We start from the raw sequence: 24,574 nt of genomic DNA, 5'->3' as shown, positions 1-24,574 counted from the left end.
TGTAGTCTTAAAATGAGCTTTTATTTTGAAAACCCGATGACGCGCGTTAATCTTATGCTTTAGTTTGACACTGGCACGAGACGGTGTCCGATTGCAGGTGGAAAAAAGGAAGATTGCAACATCGCAGTTCAAAGGGGAGGTTCAGTGAACCGAGCGGAGTGAAAGCGAAGCGGAAAGTTTACTGCGACTCAGTTCAGCGGAAGTGAAGCCGAGCGAAGTCTGTGCGCAACAGGTGTCAGCTTTTGGTTGTATGGTTGTTGTGCGACTCCCTGTTTGACGGCTCTGAAGTGGTTTCGCATAGAAAAAAAAATAGAGAAAAAAAGTTTTCATTCGTGAGAAAAGCAAGAACATGTCAAACCTCCGACCCAAGCTGTGCCACCTGAAGAAAGGAGCCAGCGGCTACGGGTTCCACCTGCACGGAGAGAAGGGCAAGACCGGGCAGTTCATCCGGCTCGTGGAGTCGGACACCCCCGCCTCCGAAGCCGGGCTTCTCGCGGGCGACCGCCTGGCGTTTGTGAACGGGGAGAGCGTGGAGGGCGAGAGCCACCAGCAAGTCGTGGCCAGGATACGGACCGCCGACGGGGCTCTGGAGCTTATCGTCGTCGACCCCGAAACGGCCGCGCTGCTGGAGAAACACAACCTGAAGTGCCGGAGGGAATTCGTCACCGAGGGGATTCCCCTGCCGGGGGACAGCGACTCCGACCGCGTGGACGCGCAGAGCAACGGCACCTCGAGGGAGTCCACGCCGGCCCCGCCTGAGAACGGGGACGCTGCCTCGGAGAGGTCGGAGAGGCTGAGTGTCGGCTCCAGCACCAAGGTACAGCAAAGCACAGCAACTCACTCCATTGAAGTCACGGCTCACTGAATTCACGGGCCCCTAAACGCCACATTATATTGGGTTGTATTAAGTTATTATTATTATTATTATTATTATTATTATTATTATTATATAAATTATGTAGTGTCATCTCGACCAAACGTAAGAGAAATCTCGGTCGAAAAGCTCAGTTGTTGACCTCTTGACCTGTGAATAGGAGCGGGCGTTATGGGCGAACTCTTCTATTATGTAATATTTAACCAGTATATCACTGTACAGTGTCACAATGTTGTACATCTACTGAAAATCAATTGAGAAACTTTACCAAGGAAAAAGTATTCTTGGCCTTTTGGATCAGTGCGTGTGTTACAAATCAACCTCAACTCGACAAGGTCCACCTACTTTCTATGTTGCATAATTATTTATTTATTTGATCCACAATCAGTTCCTTAGTTTGTTTTGTTGACAAACTAGGCACTTCATGCATAAAGGAAATCAATCTCATTAATGCCAAAATCACATTAAAACTATATTGCCATAAAGCATTGGCGATCATTAATTTGCGCTATCATTTACAATTTTACAATCCCCTAGTGCATGCAGAGCGTTAAAGCCATAGCTGCCATGGTGACAGTGTTTGCCTCTGACGTTTTGACGAATTTACATCATCCGGCTATATGTTACATAAGCATGGGCCTCAGTTTGTGGTCGGCCAGAGGTCATTAAAACACAACTCCTTCCAAATGATTGCTTTTTATGGGAGTCCGATTTACTCGCCATATATTCATCAGCCCAAAAAACAGCAGTGCTCCTGGCTTATATCTTCCCATCTGATCTGAGGCCAGCCCCAAGTAGCCACTGCAGTGATCTGCTGAGACTGTGAGGTGACACCTCTACTCATTCCTATTGAATAGAGTCTTTGTCATGCGCCTGACTGTTTCTCTGCTTCCCGTCTTGAATTCCCCGGCAGGTTTTGCTCGTCGGACCAGAGGCTTTGTCGCTATGATTCATGTCACTGACGACATCATTTTCTACTCTACTATTGTTATTACCTGATGGGGATTTTGAGAGATATGAGTAGACATAATGGGTGTTAAAAATAGAGCTTTAATTGCACGACAGGTAAGATGGAGATTGCACCACAGTTTCCACACTTTTTATATATATATATATATATATATATATATATATATATATATATATATATATATATATATATTATTTTAAGAAGGCGCTTTGTTGATGGCACTCACAAAAAGAACAATTGGCAAACAATATTGAAGGTCTGATGCTCTTGTCTGGGACTGTGACATGTGTTTCTTTCGTGGGATTATCATTATCCTGCCTTTTTTAAAGGACCAGGCTTTTGTTGTCAGCTAGGAAACACTGTACTCTCTGAAGTGGTCGTAAACATGGCAAGATTTAGTTGCCGTTCTAACTGCCGGTGCGAAGTCTAGGCCCTGATTTTACATGTGGTGTAACGGCCGTATAAAAAAGCTTAACAATGGAGCCGTTTATCTGTGTGGTACCCTTTTGAATAGGAATTGTTTTTTTAATTTTAGAGTAAGGAGTCAAGGGTGAGCGTCAAAACAGCATGCCGGTTATAGTGGTGCAACAGGTCATAAAACTCATGGATCATAAAACTCACGGATCGGATAAGCACAAAAGAAAAAAGGGAGCAAATATAGAGATCCCCGATCATGTTTTTTTTTTTCTTCCGTTGATACTAAATGCAGATTGTACAGATAATTTTGTTTGACTATAGCAGCTGTCCCAAAAATAATTACAACCACAACGAAGTAAGTGTAAACCATCGAAAGTTCTAACTGTTATCCTTTTACTTTGTTATAGTAATTTAGAGTGTTTTTTTTTTTCATTTAAAAACACACAATTTAAATGATGAGGAAATAAAAAATTGTATTTTTACAGAATAAAACAATCCTTGTCATTATTAGTATTGATTATGTATTAAGCTGCTTGGAGTTTAGTGTAAACATAATTTGTAATTCCCTCATCTAATCTATTTACTGTATGTTGTTTTGAAAACAACTTCAAACAACTGGGTTGATTCAAGTTTCTCACCAAAACAAATTTTACAAGATTACTTTTGAATAAATCAACTTTGCCTGAACAGAGACTGAACGCATCATAATGTGAAGGAACATAGAGATGCTGCCACCGTCCTGTCAATTGAAACTCTGGTTGGTTGTTTACAATTAAACATTATCGGAGAATGGCGACTAGAAAAGCATTGATGTGGATGTCCTGATAAATATTATATAATATCAAGCCTAACAGCGTCCTGTTGTCCCGGGGACGGTAGAAAATGTCCCTGATAATGCTACATCGTCTACAACAGACCATGTTGAAATTGGCAGGGGCAGAGCTAGTAATGTTAGCCGTTAGCAAAGCAACCAAAGCTTTGATGCAAAGATCTAATTAAGAAGATCATTGATCTTATGCTATCTCCTAGGTAACAGCAAGCTAACGTTAGCCGCAACCTTTTGTGCGGCCTCAAACTCGAAATAAAGTTGGCAGCTTTTGTTGCTTCTCTGACTCGAATCCAACTCATACGACTCGAAATCCACACCCTGCCTTTACCGCATGGGTCTCTGAAAGTTTGGCCCCTGTTCCGCGGTTATAAAGGGGAAATCTAGATCTCCGTCTCGCTCTATGCAGGCGGCTCACGGCCCGTCACTAATCCTCCGGTGAAGTGAATAGCCCAGGCTGGCTGGGATGCTGCAAACCTCCAGCCACATTCCTGCCTGATGGGAATCTTGGCAGAGCCTGACTGATGGTTCTATGCTGGCCTCTGGTACCAGGCCTCCCAGGGGGATACACTTGAGTCGGCTGGCCAGTGATGATGCAGTGATGATGCGGATCTAGCTCCCCGAGCACAATCACCGTTGCGCCTCAAACAATAGCCCCTTTCACGTGACTGCCTTTTGGTTTGACTTGGTATTGCAGTCCAGGGCTCGGTCACCAAATGTTTTTTTAATTTATTCACACACTAAATTAAGCAATGATCCTCCCGGTGATGGTCTAGGCAAAGACTTGGATATCTAATACCACAAAGATTGCTTTTCTTTTTTGCCGGAAGATAAAGGCATGAGCTGAATGAGCATGTCATCATATTATGGTAACATCCTGGCCTCCAGCGACTCGGTCCTCCACCACACCGAGGGCCTTCTGTCGGTCGCCATAGTAATGCCCGGCAGCAGAAAGAGGCTTTGTCTGCCGTGTTTGCATGTGGAGAAAGGCTCGCAGGCCAGGGGAGGAAAGGAGAGAGGTCTCTCACGCCTCAACAAGGAGGCCATGCTGACCCTGAAATACCTACACCCTCACTTAACACACACACACACACTGTTATAGGACTGGAGTGAAGTGGGAGGGGAGGGGGTGTGGGTGCAGGAGCGGTCACCAGATTAAACAGCAATTTGTTCTGTACTTGTAGATGTGAAAATGTCAAACAAACGGTGAAATAATGAGGTCGTAAACGAGTGGGTGTTTGAAGTGTTGAAGCGAGATGTAATATAATGAGGTACTTGACCAAAAATCGAAATGCCACTTCGCACCCGACTCATTATATTTGCCCCGAGCAACTTACTCCCTGTTTCCAGTTGCAGCATACCTGGAGACCCTTGAACCTCCGACTCGGATTGAAGTCCTCGAGGCAGCAGCTTCTCATCTTGCCAGCCGATCATTTCTTCCTGCACATTGTGCTACGTCCTTTATCTCTCAGCTCACATGAGCCAGAGAAAGGGCAATTAATCTGCCACTTTGATTGATTTAAGAGGAGTGAAAGCCACGATTCGAGATTACTTTCATGCCACTCGGTGGAGCCGCCGGTTGCTCCGTTTGTAGTTACAATTTAACCGCACAATGACTGGAGACAGGCTTATTTTGGACTGTTGGTTGGCCAGAGTAAGCGTGTTTTTTGTATTTTTATTTTAAAACTTTAAGGATACAAAAGAAATATAGAAAGAAAGAGGGAATGAGAAAAAGTAAATAAAAAAAATAAAATAAACAACCACAGCAAATGACACATTTACACATCCCTAGTCTTACAGAAGTACATATTGGTTATATCATCAGGTAAAGTCAGTACCACTGTTTTTAATCTGGCAGAGCAAAATCCAGTCCGGAGCGGTCCACCATGTCTAATGCTGCGTTCACACCAAAGGCGGCGCGAATATTCGTGCCGCGTCAAAGTCCCAAAAATGTCGGAACATGAAACGCCCTTGTGTTTGGGTTCATAACACCATCCGTAGCCGCACACAGCTCGGTGAATTTCACCGACTCCTCCAGGAACCACGGTCTCCCTGGCTTATCTCCATAAAACGGATACCGCTTCCGCCATGGAAATAACCACTAGTTCTGCTTTATACTTTTTGTGTAAATACCACATACGTCGGAACATCAAACTCCATCGTGTTTGGGTTCATAATATTATTCGTAGTTTGATTCAGCAACGGCAAGACGGCCGTGGTGATGGGCGGAGCTTCTCAACGCTGATTGGCTGACACAATGACTCACGCGATTTTTCACCTGCAGGAGAGCTGCTCCGGTGTGAGGAGCAGCTCTGCTGCTCCTCACATGAGAGCTGCTGTTGCCATCTTCACCCTGGGAGCGTTTAAAACGCAGATATAGCGGTCTGCTTTTCACGCGACATATTTTTCGACGCTCTGTGTGTGTGTGTGTGTGTGTGTGTGTGTGTGTGTGTGTGTGTGTGTGTGTGTGTGTGTGTGTGTGTGTGTGTGTGTGTGTGCGCGCGCGCGCGCCTGCGGATCGTGGCGGAACTCCGCTGTGAGCGATGCAGAGCAGAGGAGAAGTGTTAACGCGACCAGTAGAGACCGAAATGACAAGCTGTCGTGTGGATAAGATCAATAAAATACGGCCTTTTAGTTTGTTTAATAACAGAACAAGGTGTAGACCTGTTCTATAGGAAAGAGAAACTTAAATGACGACTTGTGATCTGGCGCTATCAAGAAAATTATGGGGGGTGGGTTCTTCAGGGGGGCGCCCCGCCCCCCTATTATAACTGTAGGGGAAACCCTGGTGTGTGTGTATATATGTTTAATTTACTTAATACTAATGTATAAATATTGCCAAATACTATCTCACCTCAGTCCACTCATTAGCTGGTTAGGAGCTGCAGGTGTATTTTGCAGTTAAGGACGTCTTATACTCTTTGTTTACTTTCACAGAAAATTGGTAGATTAATTGAAATACCAATTTGTTGCCGCCTGTTCTTGTAGTCTTTCCCACGTCAGTCTGTTATTTTTGTGAAAATCTCCATATGAGTGCAAACCTAGCATTTGCTAGGCACCATTAGACACCATTAGCGCCTGTGTCCGAGGCTCCTGGAACCCTACATATAGTAGAATGGGCTCGCTTCAAGAGATTCCCGTACCATTGATGGAAGCTTGCCTGGTACCTTCTCTACTGACAGAATGGAAATGAAAAGTGCTGCTGGCAAATGCTCAGTCAAAATTATTATACAGGATTTGTATCTTTCTTTTTTTAATTTTTTTTAAGTGAAGTGACGCATGGGGCACGCCCTGCAGTTGATAAACCTATGAGTCTATCTGGAGTTACGTTATACCTGTAATTGGAGACTTTCAAGTCTAACCATTTATTTTAAATTGATCAAATGTGTTATTACATAGCATTGATATCATTTATTGTATTTAGATCTATATTTGTCACTCCCAACAGTCACAAATTGGCCTTTATTCTTTTTAAAGATTCCCAACATCCGAAACATCTTTACAGAAGTGTGTGATTTAAAAAATATATATATATATTGAGTGTAGGTAGTATATGCTCATGTTTTGGAATCAAATACAACCTGTTGTCTTACGCTGGACAAATCTTGGAGACATTTCCCGCTGGGGCAGCTTTCCATCAGATGCTTCTTTACATGGGCTGCCATCCAAAACAAACGCCACGAAAGAGCTGTTTGCGTCACCGGACCAAGCTCCTCGCTTCCCCACTGTTTTCTTTGTCAAAGTCTAAATAAACATGGATACAGAATAGCCTGTTGGTTGGCCGAGCTTCCCATACAGTCCTTTTTATTCTGAGCAATAGAGTAAATGCAGTGTAGCCGTTCCCTCATTGAGATTGAGGCCATCCAAGGACATGCCGCCAAGGCGACAGGAGACTTTGTGCCGTCACTGCTGTGATCGTGCTCTTCCCTCCGGCTCGGCCTGAACCTTGACGTTAAGCCGTCCAAAGAAAAGTCTGCGGATCTATCATGATTGAATCTTTGGCATGACAGGGATTATAATTACATTTGGTGCAAGCAATTAGGACGTCTTTGAAGTAACTAATGCTCTGAAAATCGGAACGCAATCCTACTGTGTTGTGACTGTATGCCTCCAGCTTCGGGCTCCGCCAGCTTTCAACTCGAATCAGTCAGCAGTTGCTAAATGGGGAATTCGACATCACCAAAACGAATTGAGACGAGCATAAAGAGGAGGAGGGGGAGGGCGGGGGGGGGGTCGCATAAAAATACAATATCTTCTGACAGTTAACCCACTGAGCCCCAAGCCGAGGTGTGTGTGTGTGTGTGTGTGTGTGTGTGTGTGTGTGTGTGTGTGTGTGTGTGTGTGTGTGTGTGTGTGTGTCTGTGTCTGTGTGTGTGTCTGTGTGTGCGCGCGCACACACACACACTTGTATTCTATACTCTATAGAGGGATTCCACCTCTATGGAAACGGCACAATCATGACTAGAAGTAAAGGACTCAAAAATGTATTTATTTTGCAGTGTAACACAGTTACAATGTCATAAATCATAAAAGAAAAAATGCAAGTAACACTTTTTTTCCATGTATTTTTTTGTAAAGAAAATGTAATCTACATATGCAACATTTTTCCAAGTGTTACCAATCTTTAGAATGGCGGCTCTACGTACTATGTAAATTTCTTTGCACTATTACAGGCATGGAGGTCACACGCTGTGGACCGACCTGCGGAGCTGTTTTAACCTTATAAGCACCAAGACACATATGGTTTACCATTTTGTATTTCCCCATATTAGCAACTGTAAAGTCACAAAACGCGCCGTGCGAGCCCCCGTGAACAGCGCACCCTCCGCCTCTCGAGCGCCATCTGCCTTCTCAGATGCAGCACCCCCATCTGCATCTCCAGCAGAACCTCCAACAAGCACCACCCGTGGCTAGAATCATCGGGCTATGTTAATCCCTAAAGCCACTGTTGCATGACGCAGCGCACCCATGTTGTCCAAATAACCACCAAGCAACAAGTCACATTTAGTAATAACAAAACAAGCCAACAACATTAAAACACTGCAGTGCTGCACACAGACACACAGACATCTCCAGCTGTCTGACCAGCAGCAACAAAAGCGCTGCGTATGATTAAATACGACTGCAGATTATTTATTTTTTTAAGTAACACAGCCAGCATTTAACTCACCACATGCCCGTAATCCTCTGTGCGAAAGGCGTCATCAGTAAAATCCATCAGCAAGGTAGGTTCTAGGTAGCAACTAGAAGTTTCTAGTAGCTTTGTGCCCCTTTGACCAATCACAGCTCATGTTAATGGTCACACTGGCCCGCTGACCAATCATACATCTACGCCACCTCGCAGGCCCTGCACGTCAAATAATCCGCCCAGTTTGTCAAACTAAAGATCTGATTTGTTGAAGACTACGGCGTAGTGTAACGTCCGCAGGAACGACTCGCAGACGTTGGTTGCGTTAACTTGCAGGTTTATTGCACGAGTGTTCACAGAGTTCGCAACAGGCTCTTCGCTAACAGTAGCTCCGGCGTAACAGCTAACCAGCTCAACTAGCAGCCCCACTCTAGCATAACATCAACAACACAACGTCACTTCCTCCGACGAGCGGCGAGAAATCCTTTACAAAAACTGGCCGCATGCGAAGAACAACTTTTTCTCAAGTCTGCCAGTGGATCCTAACAGCGTGGAGCAGTGTCAAAGAATCCACCATCACCAACGGGTTCTGAAAGGCTGGACTGCTGCGTGACGGGGAGGACAGCGCAAGCAGATTTGCCTCGGGAGGAAAGTGACATTGAGAGCGCAAACGAAAGAGAGACTGAGTGCAACGAAGCAATTCTGAGGCTGTTTTATTCCGACACTAAAGAAGAGGACTTCAATGGTTTTAGTGCACAGGAGGACGATGGCGATAGTGATCAATTACTTTTTCTGGTAGGTTCCTATATTTTCGTCTAGAAAATGTGTGACGAAGTAATTACAAACCTTCAGGCTGTTCAATTCCGATACTGAAGAAGACAACTTTAGTACTGTTCTGGAAAAAACATTTGTCGTATGTATGTACTAGTTGTGGATGTTACCGGCATTTATTTAATTAAAAGTTTTAAAAAATAGTTCCTGTAACATCTTGCTGTGTTAATATCTCATGTTTCAACGGGGACACCTGCGGGACCAGAGTCTTATTTTATAAAGATGTGCCCGCTACACTTCCCCAGGCATTCACCAAACCACCTCAAATGACTCCTTTTTAATGTGGCTAAAGCACGATTCTACACCAAACGCCTCTGAGAAATCTCTGAGGTCCTCACTCCGGTCTTTATCCTGTTAACGTTCTGCCATCCCGCGGGCGTCCTTTACTGGACATTCTAGTGTACACTGTACCCCCTATTTATAGTTCGGTACAAGTTCGGCACGAGTGCCATATGTTTCTGGAAACCTACCAATCTTGTGATTCCAGCTGTGCAATCCGTTTCAAGATCAGACCACCACAGCAGCTACAAACGAGACTTTTGTCAGACAACAACAAACAAACAAACGATAGCAAAAGCGAGGCAACTCACCGATGACGCCTCATATTTATCCATAAATCCATTACATTCCAACAACAACGGCGTTGTTACGTCGTAAAGGTCCAATAAAAATAAATCCCATAAAAGATTTAGTCCAAAACACGTGATTACATCCATAAATATCCACGAGCTGGTGTTCCATCATTTCATATCAGCTGGAAGATATGAAAGAAAAACGATTTTGTTTTTAGAAAAAAAGCAAGTCACCTCATACAGCTCGGATGACAGGCGTTTCGTACAGCCAATGAAATAGCCTAAAAAAAACGAATAGCAGGAAGTGGCAGTGGAGCTGATTCCAACAGCTTCGACTTCACCAGAACACACAGCTGCTCACTGAGCCTCAGTTTGGCATTGAATTAGCATGAAAATGCATTTATACTTCATTTTCTCTGTGTCAGCAATACTGGTAGTAAATATGACCTCTATAGGTTTGCAAGACTATAAGCCTTTTTAATAGATAGATAGATAGATAGATATATAGATATATATCTATCATGAATATTTTCAGTCTCAAAATGGAAAAACGTCTAGACATTTCATTAGAAAAACATGTGTAAAATATAAATTTTCTGTGATATTGTTATCTGCTTTTTACTTAGACTAGAAAAGGCTATTGTCCCGTTGTGTTTTCCAGTCCATACATCCCATTTATAGTCATCTACAGGCATCTATTTGCAAAGAAATGTTCAGGCGGAAATAAAAACCTTATACTTTAGTGTGTTTAAACTGATCACTTAGTGTCAGCAGCACTTAAAGTGATTCTGACTATTGAGGGGAAAAAAGCATCAGTGTTACCTTTTCAAAAGAGACCAAGACCATGTATTTACTCCTAATAGTCCAAGTACAACTTGTGATTTACTTTGGGTATACCTGGATAGGCGTTTTTCGTCAAATTTTACAGGAATGTTAAGAGGTTAATATCTGAGCCCAGGACCATTATCCCACAGCGTGGAGCACAAACGATACACAGTAACAACAAAACAATGGCACATGGCTAAAGTCCAACAAATGCTAACGTTTTTTTCTTTTCTCACCAGCATCATATTTAGTGCTAACTTGTTCTCTGTAGTTATTAGAACACATCCTTGAGTGGTTTCTGAACACATTTTTCAGATGTCCTTTCAGAGGCCATTCCTGTCTCTCACTCACACACACACACACACACACACACACACACACACACACACACACACACACACACACACACACACACACACACAGAGAGAGCTGTTGGGGTGGAACCAATGAGGAAACCACTTCCTGTCCTTGCAGCGAGTTGCTATAGTGCAGAAGCCACATTGTTTGTTTGGTTTTTGTCTCCGTCAGGTTATTGATAACAACAATGCCTCATGGAGTTGGCAGTTCTGTGTAGTTTGTGTCAATTATATAAGCCAACAACTTAATTTTAGCAGTAAACACCATGTTTCTTTCCGAAAATCAGACCTTGTTGTCAATAACTATTTTTTTTCCAACCTGAGCTGCACGTGTTTACATTCAGGATATCTCGAGTAGCTTGTGTAGCATAGAGGTGCTAACGCAAAATAATCCAGAGGTAAAATACCCTGCCAAAGTTGGCTCCTAGGTTTTTTTCCTCTTTTTTTATGTTTGTTGCACAAGCCCATTGCTTGGACTGTAGCAATCCCTGGGATCATTTTGAGTTAATGAGTTTAAGACTCTCTGCGAGATGGGGATCCAAGGTTCAAGAGTGCAACCTGTTTGCATGCAGCCTTCGTGGTTCTACAGAAATGGCTCCAAATTCAGTCCTCCCGTGCTTTGTGAGAACATGTTTGAGATGCAGCCTTTTCTCTGTGGAGTTGTGCCCGGAGATCGTCATAAAGGTTTCAAATGGCACACCGCTTAGGGTTTCGCCCTCGGTTCAAGGTCCTCATTATGTGACACCGGGTCGGAGTGCAGGATGTGATGTTTAACTACAGCGAGCTGTAAAACCATTAACCTCCGATATTCATCAGGCTTAGGTTCAGTATCTGCCTGCTGACTCTTATACCATCGCACTTAAAGAGGCTATATGTTAGGCAAGTGATTGCTCCCTTTCCAAATGTATCAGCCTGTTGGTCCAGGGCAAAGTATAAATGTAAGAGGCTGGTGCTATTCTTTAGTTTTCTTCTTGTCAACAAATCCTATAAAAAAAGACCAAAACCAACAATGTGTTTCTCCGTCTCAGTATTTTCTGACTTCCTCCTGTCTGTGGCACTTGGACCCAGGCCCGTTGGTTCCTACTGAAGACATTCATCCTTAACGGCTCACAAATGCATAACATAAAAAAAAATAGTTTTAAAGGCTAGACACTGTTTTTTTTTTTTTTTCATTGTTTACATTTTTTCATGAAACATTGTTTTCCAAATGGGAGGAAATGGTGCATTTGTTGGGTGCCTGTTTTCAGCGCCAGATGAACCAACATTAGTGCACAACCCCCCCAAAACGACATGCATACAGTATATAAGGAGGCTTTTTAGTTTTCACACTTTTCGACTTATTATTCTATACTAAGTTAAATAATTTAAGTTACTATTTTTATGAAAACTGAGCTCCTGAAACCTCTTGAGCTGGTAAGCAGTGCAGGTTTTCCATCTTTTCATGGCACTTGTTGACATATAGACACGGTATGTTCCAACAGCGTGTGTGTGTGACGAGGCGCCGCATGCCAAGCGGCATAACGACGCTATGAATTTGAACATGCGGCTGAATTATGTTGTTATAGTTGGCCAGTCGCATGCCACACACGCTGTCGAGACATTTCAGATGAGCTTCACCTCTGACGGCTACCTTCAGCGGCGGATGGTTGTTGTGGCAACAAACATTGTTTTGATGCCAGCATGTTGGAGATACTCGGTGGGACTTTACCCAGCGGTATCGTTATCATACAGCACTTGTATCACTGAAGCTGTTTTTCTGTGTTCGGCTCTGCTGACACTGTGGTTTTCCTGTGCATGACGGGAAGCCCTGAAAAAACATCTGAAAGCAGTTCTTGAATGTCTCTTGAAATGCACCACGCATAGAGTTCGAGTGATAACGATTTATGGGGATGGGTAAGACCTGGGGACATCTGTGATTACGTCAGTTTGAGCTAGAGGCCAAACGAAGCGAATGCTGGAGTCACAAAGTGGGACGCTGAAGTGACACACCACTAATGTCATTTGCTGTGTTGTTTGATTCGTCACATCCCTTTTGATGACTAGCTGTGATTCAGAGAAAGTGTTGCTCATATTTCAAGTTATTCTTCTGCTAATGTAAAGGACACATCAGGATCAAACATAACTCCTTGATTCCTTGACTTGATTCCGTAGCCCTCTGCACATGCAGCCACAAATATACACAGTTTGATGCTGCAGTACAAACAGTATCGGGTCAGATCGGTCTCAATATTAGTGAATACTCACAGAAGGATTTACAAATGTATTTTGTTGGGTTTTCTCGCATACTTTGCAAGCAAAATATGTTTCACACTGTCCGTTTCAACTGGGGCTCTTCGGCCTCCTGAACAGTTTGAAGCATCATTCATAACGTGGGCTTTCACATTCTTATCCATAATAACTTACAGAAGCATTGTAATTGTTTCATATAACATGAATAACTGATGCAGATAACAGCAACAACAATATGATCTTTTGTTGCCCGGAGGAAATCTTTAGACTCTCAAAACAATCGCCCCATTTCTTGGCATGTTGAGTTTGAAGAAACGGAGCAGTAACGTAATGCACAGCAGACTGTAGGGCATGTCTTTTTTATTCTTTTTTTTTTAATTGTAAAATATGACTTGATTATCATTAAATTACAAAGTTAGTCTTAAAATATCACAACCGTATTAGCAAAATCTCAGCGACTACATATGTGGGAAATGTGTTGAATGTTTTAAACGTTTGAGCTATTAAAGGCCAGGGGTTTATACATTCATTAGAATGAATGAATGTATTCATAAAAGTGCCGCATGCACATTTAAATAGGTTACTTCCCAAACTAAAGACATAAAACGGGAGTAAAAGTAAATCATTCCTCTGCATGTGTTGACTCAGCAGGGATTAATTAATATTTGAAAGCAATAACATAGCCAAACAGAATAAATAAATAAATAAGCAAAACATTTCCACAATAAGCAGATGCAGACATTCACTACAGGTCTCCCTCGCTTAATGTCCCCTCCCTCCCCCCCATCCCTCCCCAATGTTTAAGCGAAACCTACGCCCTTCAGTGGTATACCAATATGAATTATTGCAGCTTCCTTACAGGCTCCGTGCCATATCAGGACGGGGCGTGGAAAAGTCTTGCATGCAGTAAGTGCTCCAGATTCTATGAGATATGGATTGGCATGTGGTGCACTTTGCACCTCACCTGTTCCCTCATCCTTATCGTCCTCAGCCTCCGGTTATGCAGGCTTTGTCATAAATGTATTACTCTATCCAAAGATCCTTCCGAGATCACACTGACTCCCTTGGAACGTTTCGGCAATCATCAACCGCCCCAGCTCCATAGAAACCCTCGGACCAACGCACAGTCCACGCCGAGAGTTGGCACAAGTGTGTGTGGGGGGGGGGGGGGGACTGAGGTTGTAGCGGTTGAACATAAATGGTCACTTTGCAGGGAATCATTTACAGACAGCCGCTGATATCGGGGAGCGCTGCAGATAGATGTGGGTTTTATCAGGCAAATGAGGTGTGACTTTTTGATGTTCACGCCTGTAAACCACTTTGTGCACATGTTCGCTGTTCAAGGTTTTGGAGGTTGAGTCTGTGCCCTCCATGAGTTGACAGTTCTGTCTTTCAGGCAAGTTTCAATATGGAAGTCAAATTACAGTCAAAATAAAAAAATGTACTTACTATCAGTCCCAGCTGTGGCGACATTGGTACAGCTGTCAATGTATAAAGCATTAGGTTTATGTATTTTAATTGTGCTTTTGTATGTATTCTATTTAATGTGTTTTGTACTGTCTGGACCTTAATCAATCAATCAAACTTTTATTTCAGACTTCCATGACTTTGGCTTGCCAAATTCTGACTTATCTCGATTTATGACAGAGTATCCCAGAATATTTTAATATTTATATTATCATCCACTGTCGGGTTTTTGTTCTGCAACCCAGCTGGACCACATCTAAAATGTTAACAGCTAACTTCAGGGCCGAGTTGTGACACTAACTAATTATCTTGATTGTGCATGTTTAAAGTACAATTGGCAGCAACAACAATAGGAAAGAAGAATACAAAGTGATATGGATGTATTGGAAAACTTTATATGGAGCTGACCCCTTTTTATGGAATAGGAACCCATTCAGCAATCATTTCCAGGAGTGGTCTAATAAAAGACGAGCTCATGCAGCAGTGAAGAGGTTAAACGAGGTCCTTCACCCGCACATGGATTAGACTCTTAGCCCGGCACACAGCAGGATTAGCCACCTGCTGCTGATTCATTCAGTTAGGAAGATGCATGTTTATGACCTTGTGTCATGTTGTGCTTCACTCAATAGCATATGTCACTTGTCTAAGTATGCATCATGCACAGGGTGTGTAAATAGGGAAGCTACGTGGTGTACAGACCTCTGTTGATTGTGTTGGTGTGGAAATGTCAGATTGACGTAAGAGGCATGGAAGTGGGCCCCGCCCTGCAGACATTTTAAGATTAATTGCACTGAAATGGATGGAAAAGGCACTGGCAGATAAGCATCATGTGTCACGTCCTTCTTTCAATCCCAAACATCCGTGGTCATCGGTCTCCCCACGGCTGTTTGTTGTTGTGTGAATCACTTCACCATATGAAGCCCTTCAAGCAATGTTCCCTCTAATTTTTTTCAGCACTGAGCAATTTTCTTCTTTTTCTGAGCGCACATTTCAGCACTGTGAGCAATTCGCAACCACGCAACCTGCCGAAAATAACCACAAGCCTGCGTTAGCCATAGGGGATTCAAAGAGATGACAGCAAATGCATCAATATGTATACAAGGTTGATATTTATTCAATATCCTTTATAATGGCTGGACTTTGGGAACATTTTAATGATGGTGTTTTACCAGTCAGTTTAGTTGAACTTAAAGGATCTTTGTTGAACTTCAATAAGGGGAGGTTATGACTGGTTCACTGGTTATGATTGATAATGATATATATAAAAAATAAAAGTATCAAAGGTGTTTCGTCATTTCTCAGCAGGTACAACATTTAAAGTGGAACTTCATTGAAAGAAAAATGCTAATGCAGTGCTTAACAATAATTATAGGCCTATTAAATTGACATGGTGTCATTTTTCCTAAAGGTAGCCTATATAAACAATTTAATAACTTCATATTCTTCATATTTAAATATGTCTGAAAGTTTTATCCTACCTGTGTCAGTTTGGACTATTTCATCTAGCCACTCATGTTTAAACGTTAGGCAGACCTTTTCCTGGGGCGCCTGCTCTGCCTTTCTTTTCGCCATGGTAGCCTATAACTGCTGGAGCAGGGCCCGCCAAGAGGAGCCTGAACAGCGCCGGCCCTAGCTCATGTGGCGCTCTGGGCGAGCTTCACTCCTGGCACCCGGAGGAGGACAGCGGGGGTGGGGGATGCCAACGGAGGCAGAGCGCTAGCAGAAGTACAGAGAGCGCATGTCGAGAAACGGGACGCTGATTGGCCGAGAAGACTCGACACGTCACATCAAATATCTTATTATTGTGGAAATGGCTCACTCCTATCTCAGAAACACTTTTAAAAAAAATCTTTTGTGCGGTCTGAAAAATCTATTGCGCGGCCACTTCGACTGGCCTGCGCGGCCACGCACGCAGCTAATAGGGAACACTGCCTTCAAGCCACGAGTATCTGACATTTAACATGGCGGCTGTTAGACCTGCTGTATGTGACAATATGCTGGAATGGTTTGTAGTTTTTATTTATTTTTCCCAGTGAAAGTTCTTCACCACCTGACCGAGCCAGAGCCCAGTGTTGTGTAGATGTTAGAATGTGATGATGTGGCCCACCCAAGGGTGCTGTGATGCAATCAAGGCTGTCACCATGTCCGACTTTCACAACACAATTATCGCGGCCAAGAGAACTTACGATAACATTATATATATATATATATATATATATATATATATATATATATATATATATATAATACATTATAAACATTATCTATAGAATTTTTTTTATAATTTTTTTTATTTTTATCAGTCAGTCCACCTTTTAACTTGATCTATTTTGCATTCTGGCAAATTAATTCTACTTGACTCTGCAGTTATTCACAATCATAAAAAAGGACAATCCAATTTTTTTTCTCATTGACTTCCATATTTGTCGTGTGCAGGAGGAGCTCGGCGGGCTGCGGCCTCGTCTCTGCCACATGAAGAAGGGAACCAGCGGCTATGGCTTCAACCTGCACAGTGAGAAGTCCAAGCCGGGCCAGTTCATCAGGGCGGTGGACGACGACTCTCCGGCTCAGAGGGCGGGCGTGAAACCACGGGACAAGCTCGTCCAGGTAACACACACACACACACACACACACACACACACACACACACACACACACACACACACACGGTTTGTCTGTGCATGTGTCAGTGGGGAGACGGGAATCCTGAGAGGTATGATTTCATTATTAGATGGAATATGCACATGTAAGTGTGTTCCTGTGTAAAAAAGGAGCGTTTATTTTTCTCCATGTTTGTGTGACGAGCAGGCCTCCTTCGTTGAACGTGGCGGGGTCAGAGTTAATCCACTTACTGCGTCTGTGGGCTGCATTACCGCCTGCAGGGCCCCTCACATGCAGGAGGGGGTCTTTGTACATCATACCACATCTCTACGTACTGCTTTGGCAATGAGGTAGAAGCTTTAAAAAGGACAAACGTGGAGGGTTTAGACGTCGACTCCTGGAAACGGGACGCTTGGAATTTCATTAATTTATCTGAGGCGGTCTTGGGAGTGGGATCTGGCCGTACCACCTGTCCCACGTTCACACCCACAGTGGGATTCTGTCAGGCTGAGAGATTCCTGAGGGTACTCCCACCTCGGATCCCCCCCCACAGGAATTCCTCAGTCTTATCTCCCAAGAGGCTTGATTAGTTCCCTCTCCGGGAGTATGCTTGCATACCGCGTCCCTGTAACAACACTGTTACCAAACTGTTTCCATCCTGTCGGCTCTCATTCCGTTCATTCCGTTTCTCCGCAGCCACAGAAATCTGGCACCCGAACAAAAACATCATCCTTCACTTACTTTGTGTGAATAAATCTGTGACACCATATAGTTTATGTGCAGGGTTTTTATCATCCTTCGGAAAAATCCGATTGTCAGTGATTGCCGTATTTACAACCGTGCGAGTCATTTTTATCATGTGAACGGCTGTCGTGGAGGATCAGTTTTTGGATAGCGTAGCTTCGGTTTGATATTTACAGAATGCAAACACAATTGTTTCAATGCTGCCTTTGGGCTGTCTTGTATGGAAAACAAATGAAGGCCTAAGTACAGTACAGTTGTAAATAAGTCTAATGTGATAACATGTCCCGCCCTCAGCTTAGTTGAGAAGCGTTCAACCTTTAGATCAGGAGTGGTCAATTAATTTTCCCAAGGGGCCACATGAGAAATTTGGACCGTTGTAGAGGGCCGAACCAATAGTCTGAACTTAATTCAATTAACTCAATATGAATGTTATTATTTTATTAAAAAACTGTAAATTATTTGGTTTTGAGCTGCCAATGGTAAGAATACATGTTACAATAAGGCTATGAAAATAAGTTAAAAAAAATGTAATTTAATTTTTTAAGATTTTTTTTTAAACCTTACCTTACCTTTTTAAACCTTACCTTTTAAATATGCATGTTAAAGACCAGCAATTTATTAACTTTAAAGTGACAGGTATCAGTGAGAGAGGATCTGATCTGTACATCTTCTGAGCAGGCCTCCTCATGTGAGGAACGTTCTCCTCTTTGAGAGAAGAGTGAAGATCCTGACTTAAAGTGCTCTGCCATAGTGGATCAGACCGCAGGTCAGATCCGCGGCGGCTTTGCGCAATTAATGTTCAATCTGGAGGCGGAGACTGCAGCGCAAGGCTCCTTGGGAGGCGGGGGTCTCGCCGCAGCACCCGCTGCTCGCTGAGGACACAAACTGCAGAACAATACGCTTTCACTTCAGTGTGCGCACGCGCACACACATAAATAAATCGCCTTCAAAGTAAAAGCAGTGCCGTTTGTATTGCATTCATGGCGTGCACCTTATTTATTTTTCATTGACCTCACGCGGCCCAGACTGGGAGAGCCCGTGGGCCACATCTGGCCCGCGGGCTCTCCCAGTCTCGGCCGTAAGATGCCCAGGTCTGCTTTAGATACATGAATGAGACATTATTAAATGAATAATCCTTTCAGCCCATCTCTTCAGCCTCCCAGGAGACTCCTCACCACTGGTTAGCTTGTTAGTTAGAGCCCGGGTTTCTAATGAACCAAAAAATGTTTCACGTGTGTTCAGGTTTCATCAAGTTTCAGGAGTATGAATTTGATTAAAATTGCACGTCACGTCCCAGGCAGTATTCTCCCCCATTCAACTCTCCCGTTCCCAGTCTTTTAGTCATTTTTTTATTTGGATTTTTCTAAGCAATCTGCACTTAAACTGCAACACCTCAATTCCACAATCTGTGTTTGACAAGTTGATTGAAGACTTGGCGCTCTGGATTTGTGCTCACTGCAAACTAAAACGCATCCAACGTAGCATGAGTCAGATAGTGAACTCTCCACTCATGTCTCCCTCTCCTCCCTCTCCTCTGCTCACCTCACTCTCCTCTCCTCCCTCAGGTCAATGGCATGTCCGTGATCGGCATGCAGCACTCCGATGTTGTCGCGACCATCAAGGCGGGAGGAGACGAGACCACGCTGCTGCTGGTGGACGCCGAGACAGACGAGTTCTTTAAGAGATGCAACGTTGTGCCCACCGAGGAACACGTCACCGGTAAAACACACACACACACACACACAGGTTTGGTACAAGATGCCGCTCGCGTGTTTACCATGACGGTGTGAAAAGATCAAGAACATCATGATCAGACATTTAGTTCTAACCCGACCGGAGTAAATACAGATGAAGTGTCTTCTTTTCTCCTGCAGGACTTCTTCCTGAGCCAGCGTCAGAGAGAGCATCGGAGGAGGAGGAGGAGGTTAGTACCGATCTGTACGCACGCACAGAGACAGATAGTGGCCTGGAAAAGCCCCACTGATCCTCTCTGGACATTCCTGGTAGCAGATTAGGAGTTTGGACAGTGTTGTGAAGCACTCTGGCTGCTTTCATGCGTTTCCTGTTTGCTGACTGCACTGTAAAGTTAACTGACAACTCATTGACAGTTAATGTAGAGTTGACCAGTTCTACATCAACAAGGTAGTTCAGTAAAATAGCATCCCATGCAGACGGATGAAACAGAGTAGCTTGTTACTAAGACTAACTAGCTTCTGAGGGGGCATTATGCTCGGTGCTAAATTTGTAATCAGGGATGCTCATTTGACACACACAATGAGTGCGTTAACAGAAAAGGGGTTTATTGAACTTGCAAAATTCTGAGACAAACCGTGATCTTTGAACACCCACCCAACTGGTGTCCCGGGGGAGAAAGAAAGACCCAGCTCAGACCCGAGGGCCACTAATGAGTACAGGTGTCCCCACTCTCCTGACGACCCTCTCTGCCACGCCCACCTGCACACCTGCAGGGACAACGGCCAGTGGCAGAGAGGGAAAGACTAATTGTTTATATACAGGAATAATGAATGAATTGTCTTTTTTTTTTTTTTTTTTTTTTTTTTATATAATAAAAAGCGAATAGATAAGAGTATCGATAAAATCCTAACGATACCCATTCCTGATTGTAGCGCAAAACCTCATCACTATGACATCATCAGTTTTATTTTTTCAGACTTAATTAAGCTCCTCCCCCAGAGCCACAGAAGACAGAATAAAACCGTTTTTACAGTTTCGAGTAGTATCATCATAATTATCATTATCATCATGATGTGTAAAATCAGAGCAAGACCGAGTTTATCAAAAGTAAACACTCGAGACACACACACACAGACACACACTGTAATGGAAGATTTTCCTGTATCATATCTGTTAAAAAGGAATGAAGTCTCTGAATCAAAGTTGTCTTAAGTCCGTTTATTCCTGCAGGAAGGAAAGGTCTGTCACGGCTACTGGCGCAGCTTGTAACCCAGATTTCCAATGGAGCAACAGTCATCAGCCCATTTTATAACACCATGAGGTCTCCGCCTCCAAACCCCCCAATGACAGGAGACCAGAGTAGCTGAGTCTGTTCGAGAAACATGAACCCCCACTGTTCCCGCCAAACAGAACTTACATTCCCTTTGTCCTGACAATCAACACCGTATCTGTTTACGACCCCTCCATATACAAATGAAGACAGGTCAACAAGCTCTCTGATCCCAGTACTTTCCCATCTCCTGCCTCGGCCATTTGGTCCCTCATCTCTGAGGATCATTTAAAGTTCAATTCAGGCTCTATTGACAACATCTACAACATTTATCTACAACATTACAACACTATATTTTCCCATTACCACACACACACAGAAAGTGGATTGGCCCCTCAGGTGACATTGTGGCTGACTTCACCATGGCAACAAGAGCTCACCAGTGTGTGTCTCTCTCTCTCCCCTCTGTGTCCTAGAGGATCATGGGATTGAAGTGGCTTTAACTCTCAGGGCAATTTGGGGATTATGCTAATGAGGTGACTAACTAGCGCCGTTCACATACACATAGGGCAGATTCTCCTCCACTGCAGCGCAACAATCACTCATTCACCAGCGATTACATAAGCAGGGCTGTGTGTGTGTGTGTGTGTGTGTGTGTGTGTGTGTGTGTGTGTGTGTGTGTGTGTGTGTGTGTGTGTGTGTGTGTGTGTGTGTGTGTGTGCTGATTAACCCACATTTACAGAAGCTGACTGAGTTGATAAACTACACATGAGCATTTTAGACAATAGAGTTGTGTTAATGTTGAGGTTCCTTCAGTGGGAACGAAGTCCATTAAAGAGCAGCGTCTCCTTTGCTGTGTTTGGTGTGTGCACGTGTTGAAGCCTCCAAGCAGCGGGAGGACCTCATTAGACGCTCTGGTGTTATGCAGCGTATTGTAGCGTTTGTCCAAAGCCCCAGTTTATTTTTAGAAGAGCAGCTGCTTATGAATTTGATGCCAATTTTATACACACATTCATCCAGCGAGTCCTCCAGAGCAGCGGCTGAAGATCAGGTCACTTTGTGCAGCTGAAGAATGTGGACATGAGCGTGTGTGTTCTGTTTTACCAGCGTACAGATTAGAATAATGAGAATATGATTGAGGCGCACTGTGGCAGGGTTACTCCCAGTAAATATATACTCCCACTGCTGCCTCCTGCTGGACAACAACTGAAACACCAAAACGAGTTCTTTAACCTCCAGCCAGCAGAGTTTTACTTTCATTAGTCCAATTTTTGAGAGATCGTTCCCCTGAGATATGTGCCTCCACCTGAACACTTTGGTGCTTAATAACACTAATAATAAGGATAATTCCCCTGTGATATTGTTATTTGTTAATTATTTACTTTTAAAATATCACGGTTAATGGCGCTGCAGGTGCATGAGGACGCTCCTGGGACCTTGTCTGTGGATCGTTTAATCAACAGCTGTTTCCAACTGTCGTCCGGCTCCATTTCTAAATACAGATTAACGGGACAATACAGTGAATAGTCTTTGTTTATTAGTGAATGTGATGGAACCCTTTTCATTGTCAACATGTCATTCAATATGTAATAACCTGTTGTGTAGAGTTTAAAGAGCACCTGCTTCTGTAGATCCTCTGAAACTGATCCCAGTACAGCCGATATGTTCTTCTGGGATTGGGGGAATTTACCCTTTAGTCTCCATTAATATGAGTGTTTGTTTTATTCTACTTGCAGGCGGCGGCAGCAGCAGAGGTGAAGCCTAAAGTGTCGGTGAGCTCGTCGGCCTCTAGCGCCTCCTCCAACGCCTCCCTGCCAGCAGCGACCCGCAGCTCCCCTCCTGCAGAGGTACACAGCGCCACCATCTGGTTTCTGTTGGTCATTGATACAACTCATTGATGATGCATTTCAAATGGCCTCCTTATCCCATCGCCTCACCATTCTCCTGGTTGCCAATAATAATGTCAATGCTTTATGTTCTATTGAAGGAAAGGCAGCTTTATTTATTCTGCGCAATTTAATCACAGAGGCAGTTCTCAGTGCTTTACATATAGACAAGAAAAACATTAGAATAAAAATCAATTGAGATGGAACAAAAGTTGATTTTTAAAATGGAAAATTTTAGTTAAAATACCAATATACATAATTAATAATGAAGCAGAAATGCAGATCTCTCTCTCTCTCTCTCTCTCTCGCCTGTGGGCACGAACCCAAAACACGTGGCTACAGCACAGTGACACCAGTCACATGTCTTGTCTAAATTAGTATTTCTTTATTATGAAGGACTTGGGTCGAGCACAAGCACTACTTCCAATCTCCCGCACAAGTTGTGTTCTGCTAAACTAACCATTGATTAATTTAAAAAGTCAGAAAACCGTGAAGAACGTCCCTAAGAATTCCTTCACGCCTAAATCTAACACCACCAGACGTCTCTAACCAAAAGCCTTGACTGTTGCATAAGAAGGTAACTAATAAGAGTCGATCCTCCCCATTGAGAAGCTGGAACCAGGAAGTGTTTGGTGTATTTGCTGGAAACCCCTCGTTTATTCTCTAACGTCTATGGAGAGAATGTGACACTGATATCAAAATAGTGTGTATGAGACCTTGAGGGGGTTTAGGACCGCTAGAAGGGATTCACACACTTTAGATCAGGAGAGATGAACCTGGACATTTTTTATTAATGGATTAAATTTTGAAAGTTTGTGTGTTTCCAGGCGGCGCGGGCCCCGGCGGCTGGCGGCCTGGCTCTGGGCATCTCACTGGCCCAGGCCAAAGAAAGAGCCCGTCAGAAACGAGCTGCCAAAAAAGCCCCGACCATGGATTGGAGCAAGAGGAACGAACTGTTCGGCAACTTGTAAACATCATCATCATCATCATCACCACATCCATCTCCTCCTGACTTCTCTGTACTGCCCTGTGTCCAGTCTCTGAATCTGGCTTCCACTTGACACCCAGTGTTCATTTTGAACATTTTAATCATGTTCTTCAGTATTATACGATGATTTTATTTGTTTTAATTTAGTTTTGCCACTTGACATGTTTTCATAACGGTCAACGTCACACACAGGAATGAATGTTAATATATTAAGGAGAATCTGTAAAAGGAGAATAGCAATGTACAGTTTCTTGTATGAAAAGGACCATGTATAGAATAATGGGAAAATAGAGGAAAATGTTATTGGAAGATTTTAAATGAGATTTTTTTCAATCTACAGTTAGACAAATTTCCAATTGTTGATGTCTGCAATCAGCAGCTGAAATGAAAGTATATCCATTTCCTCTCCTCAGTGTCTGTGAACAATCAACTGAATGTCTCTCCGGAGCCTTTTATTGCCAACATAACCATTCCATGGCGACCGGTTTCCCTGTTTGAATCATCAGTATGAAGTCTTAAGCCGGCTGGAGGTTAGTGTAGTTAGTGGTGAAAGCTCTGGTCGCCGTACTGGAAACTGTCCGTCATGTCTGTCCGCTGTCTCCCCTTCAGGGGTTTTGGCATCTTATAGGATTCAACAGAATGACGTATTCTTTTTTCACTTTGCTCTTAATAGACAATTGTACATATTTGATTAAATGATTTAAGAGGATATTTTTATTTTGACCGAGAAATTTAGCTCCTCAGTAAATTGTTTTGATTTTGCAGGAATTAATCATATCTGCATCAGTGGGTCTGAGTATCCAATACATTTTCATGTGAAAATATAAAGTGTGCTGATGCTGGCTCTGTTGTAGAATGCATTGACGAGCACTGACAAATAAAACATTTTGACATA

General features: G+C 43.3%; 1 protein-coding gene across 1 annotated transcript; it reads left to right on the top strand.

Moving 5' to 3' along the window:
* Positions 1-231: 231 nt before the first annotated feature.
* Positions 232-24,574, top strand: nherf1a (NHERF family PDZ scaffold protein 1a). The gene is made up of 6 exons (XM_079233657.1): positions 232-817; positions 16,932-17,102; positions 19,406-19,559; positions 19,715-19,764; positions 22,542-22,652; positions 23,519-24,574. The coding sequence occupies exons 1-6, from the start codon at positions 350-352 to the stop codon at positions 23,660-23,662; spliced, it is 1,098 nt and encodes a 365-aa protein (XP_079089783.1). The 5' UTR covers positions 232-349; the 3' UTR covers positions 23,663-24,574.

Source organism: Taurulus bubalis (genome assembly GCF_910589615.1).
Source record: "Taurulus bubalis genome assembly, chromosome: 2".
In the NCBI taxonomy this organism is placed as follows: domain Eukaryota; kingdom Metazoa; phylum Chordata; class Actinopteri; order Perciformes; family Cottidae; genus Taurulus; species Taurulus bubalis.
Note: the sequence above shows the minus strand (reverse complement) of the source record. Positions and strands in the feature narration are given on the sequence as shown.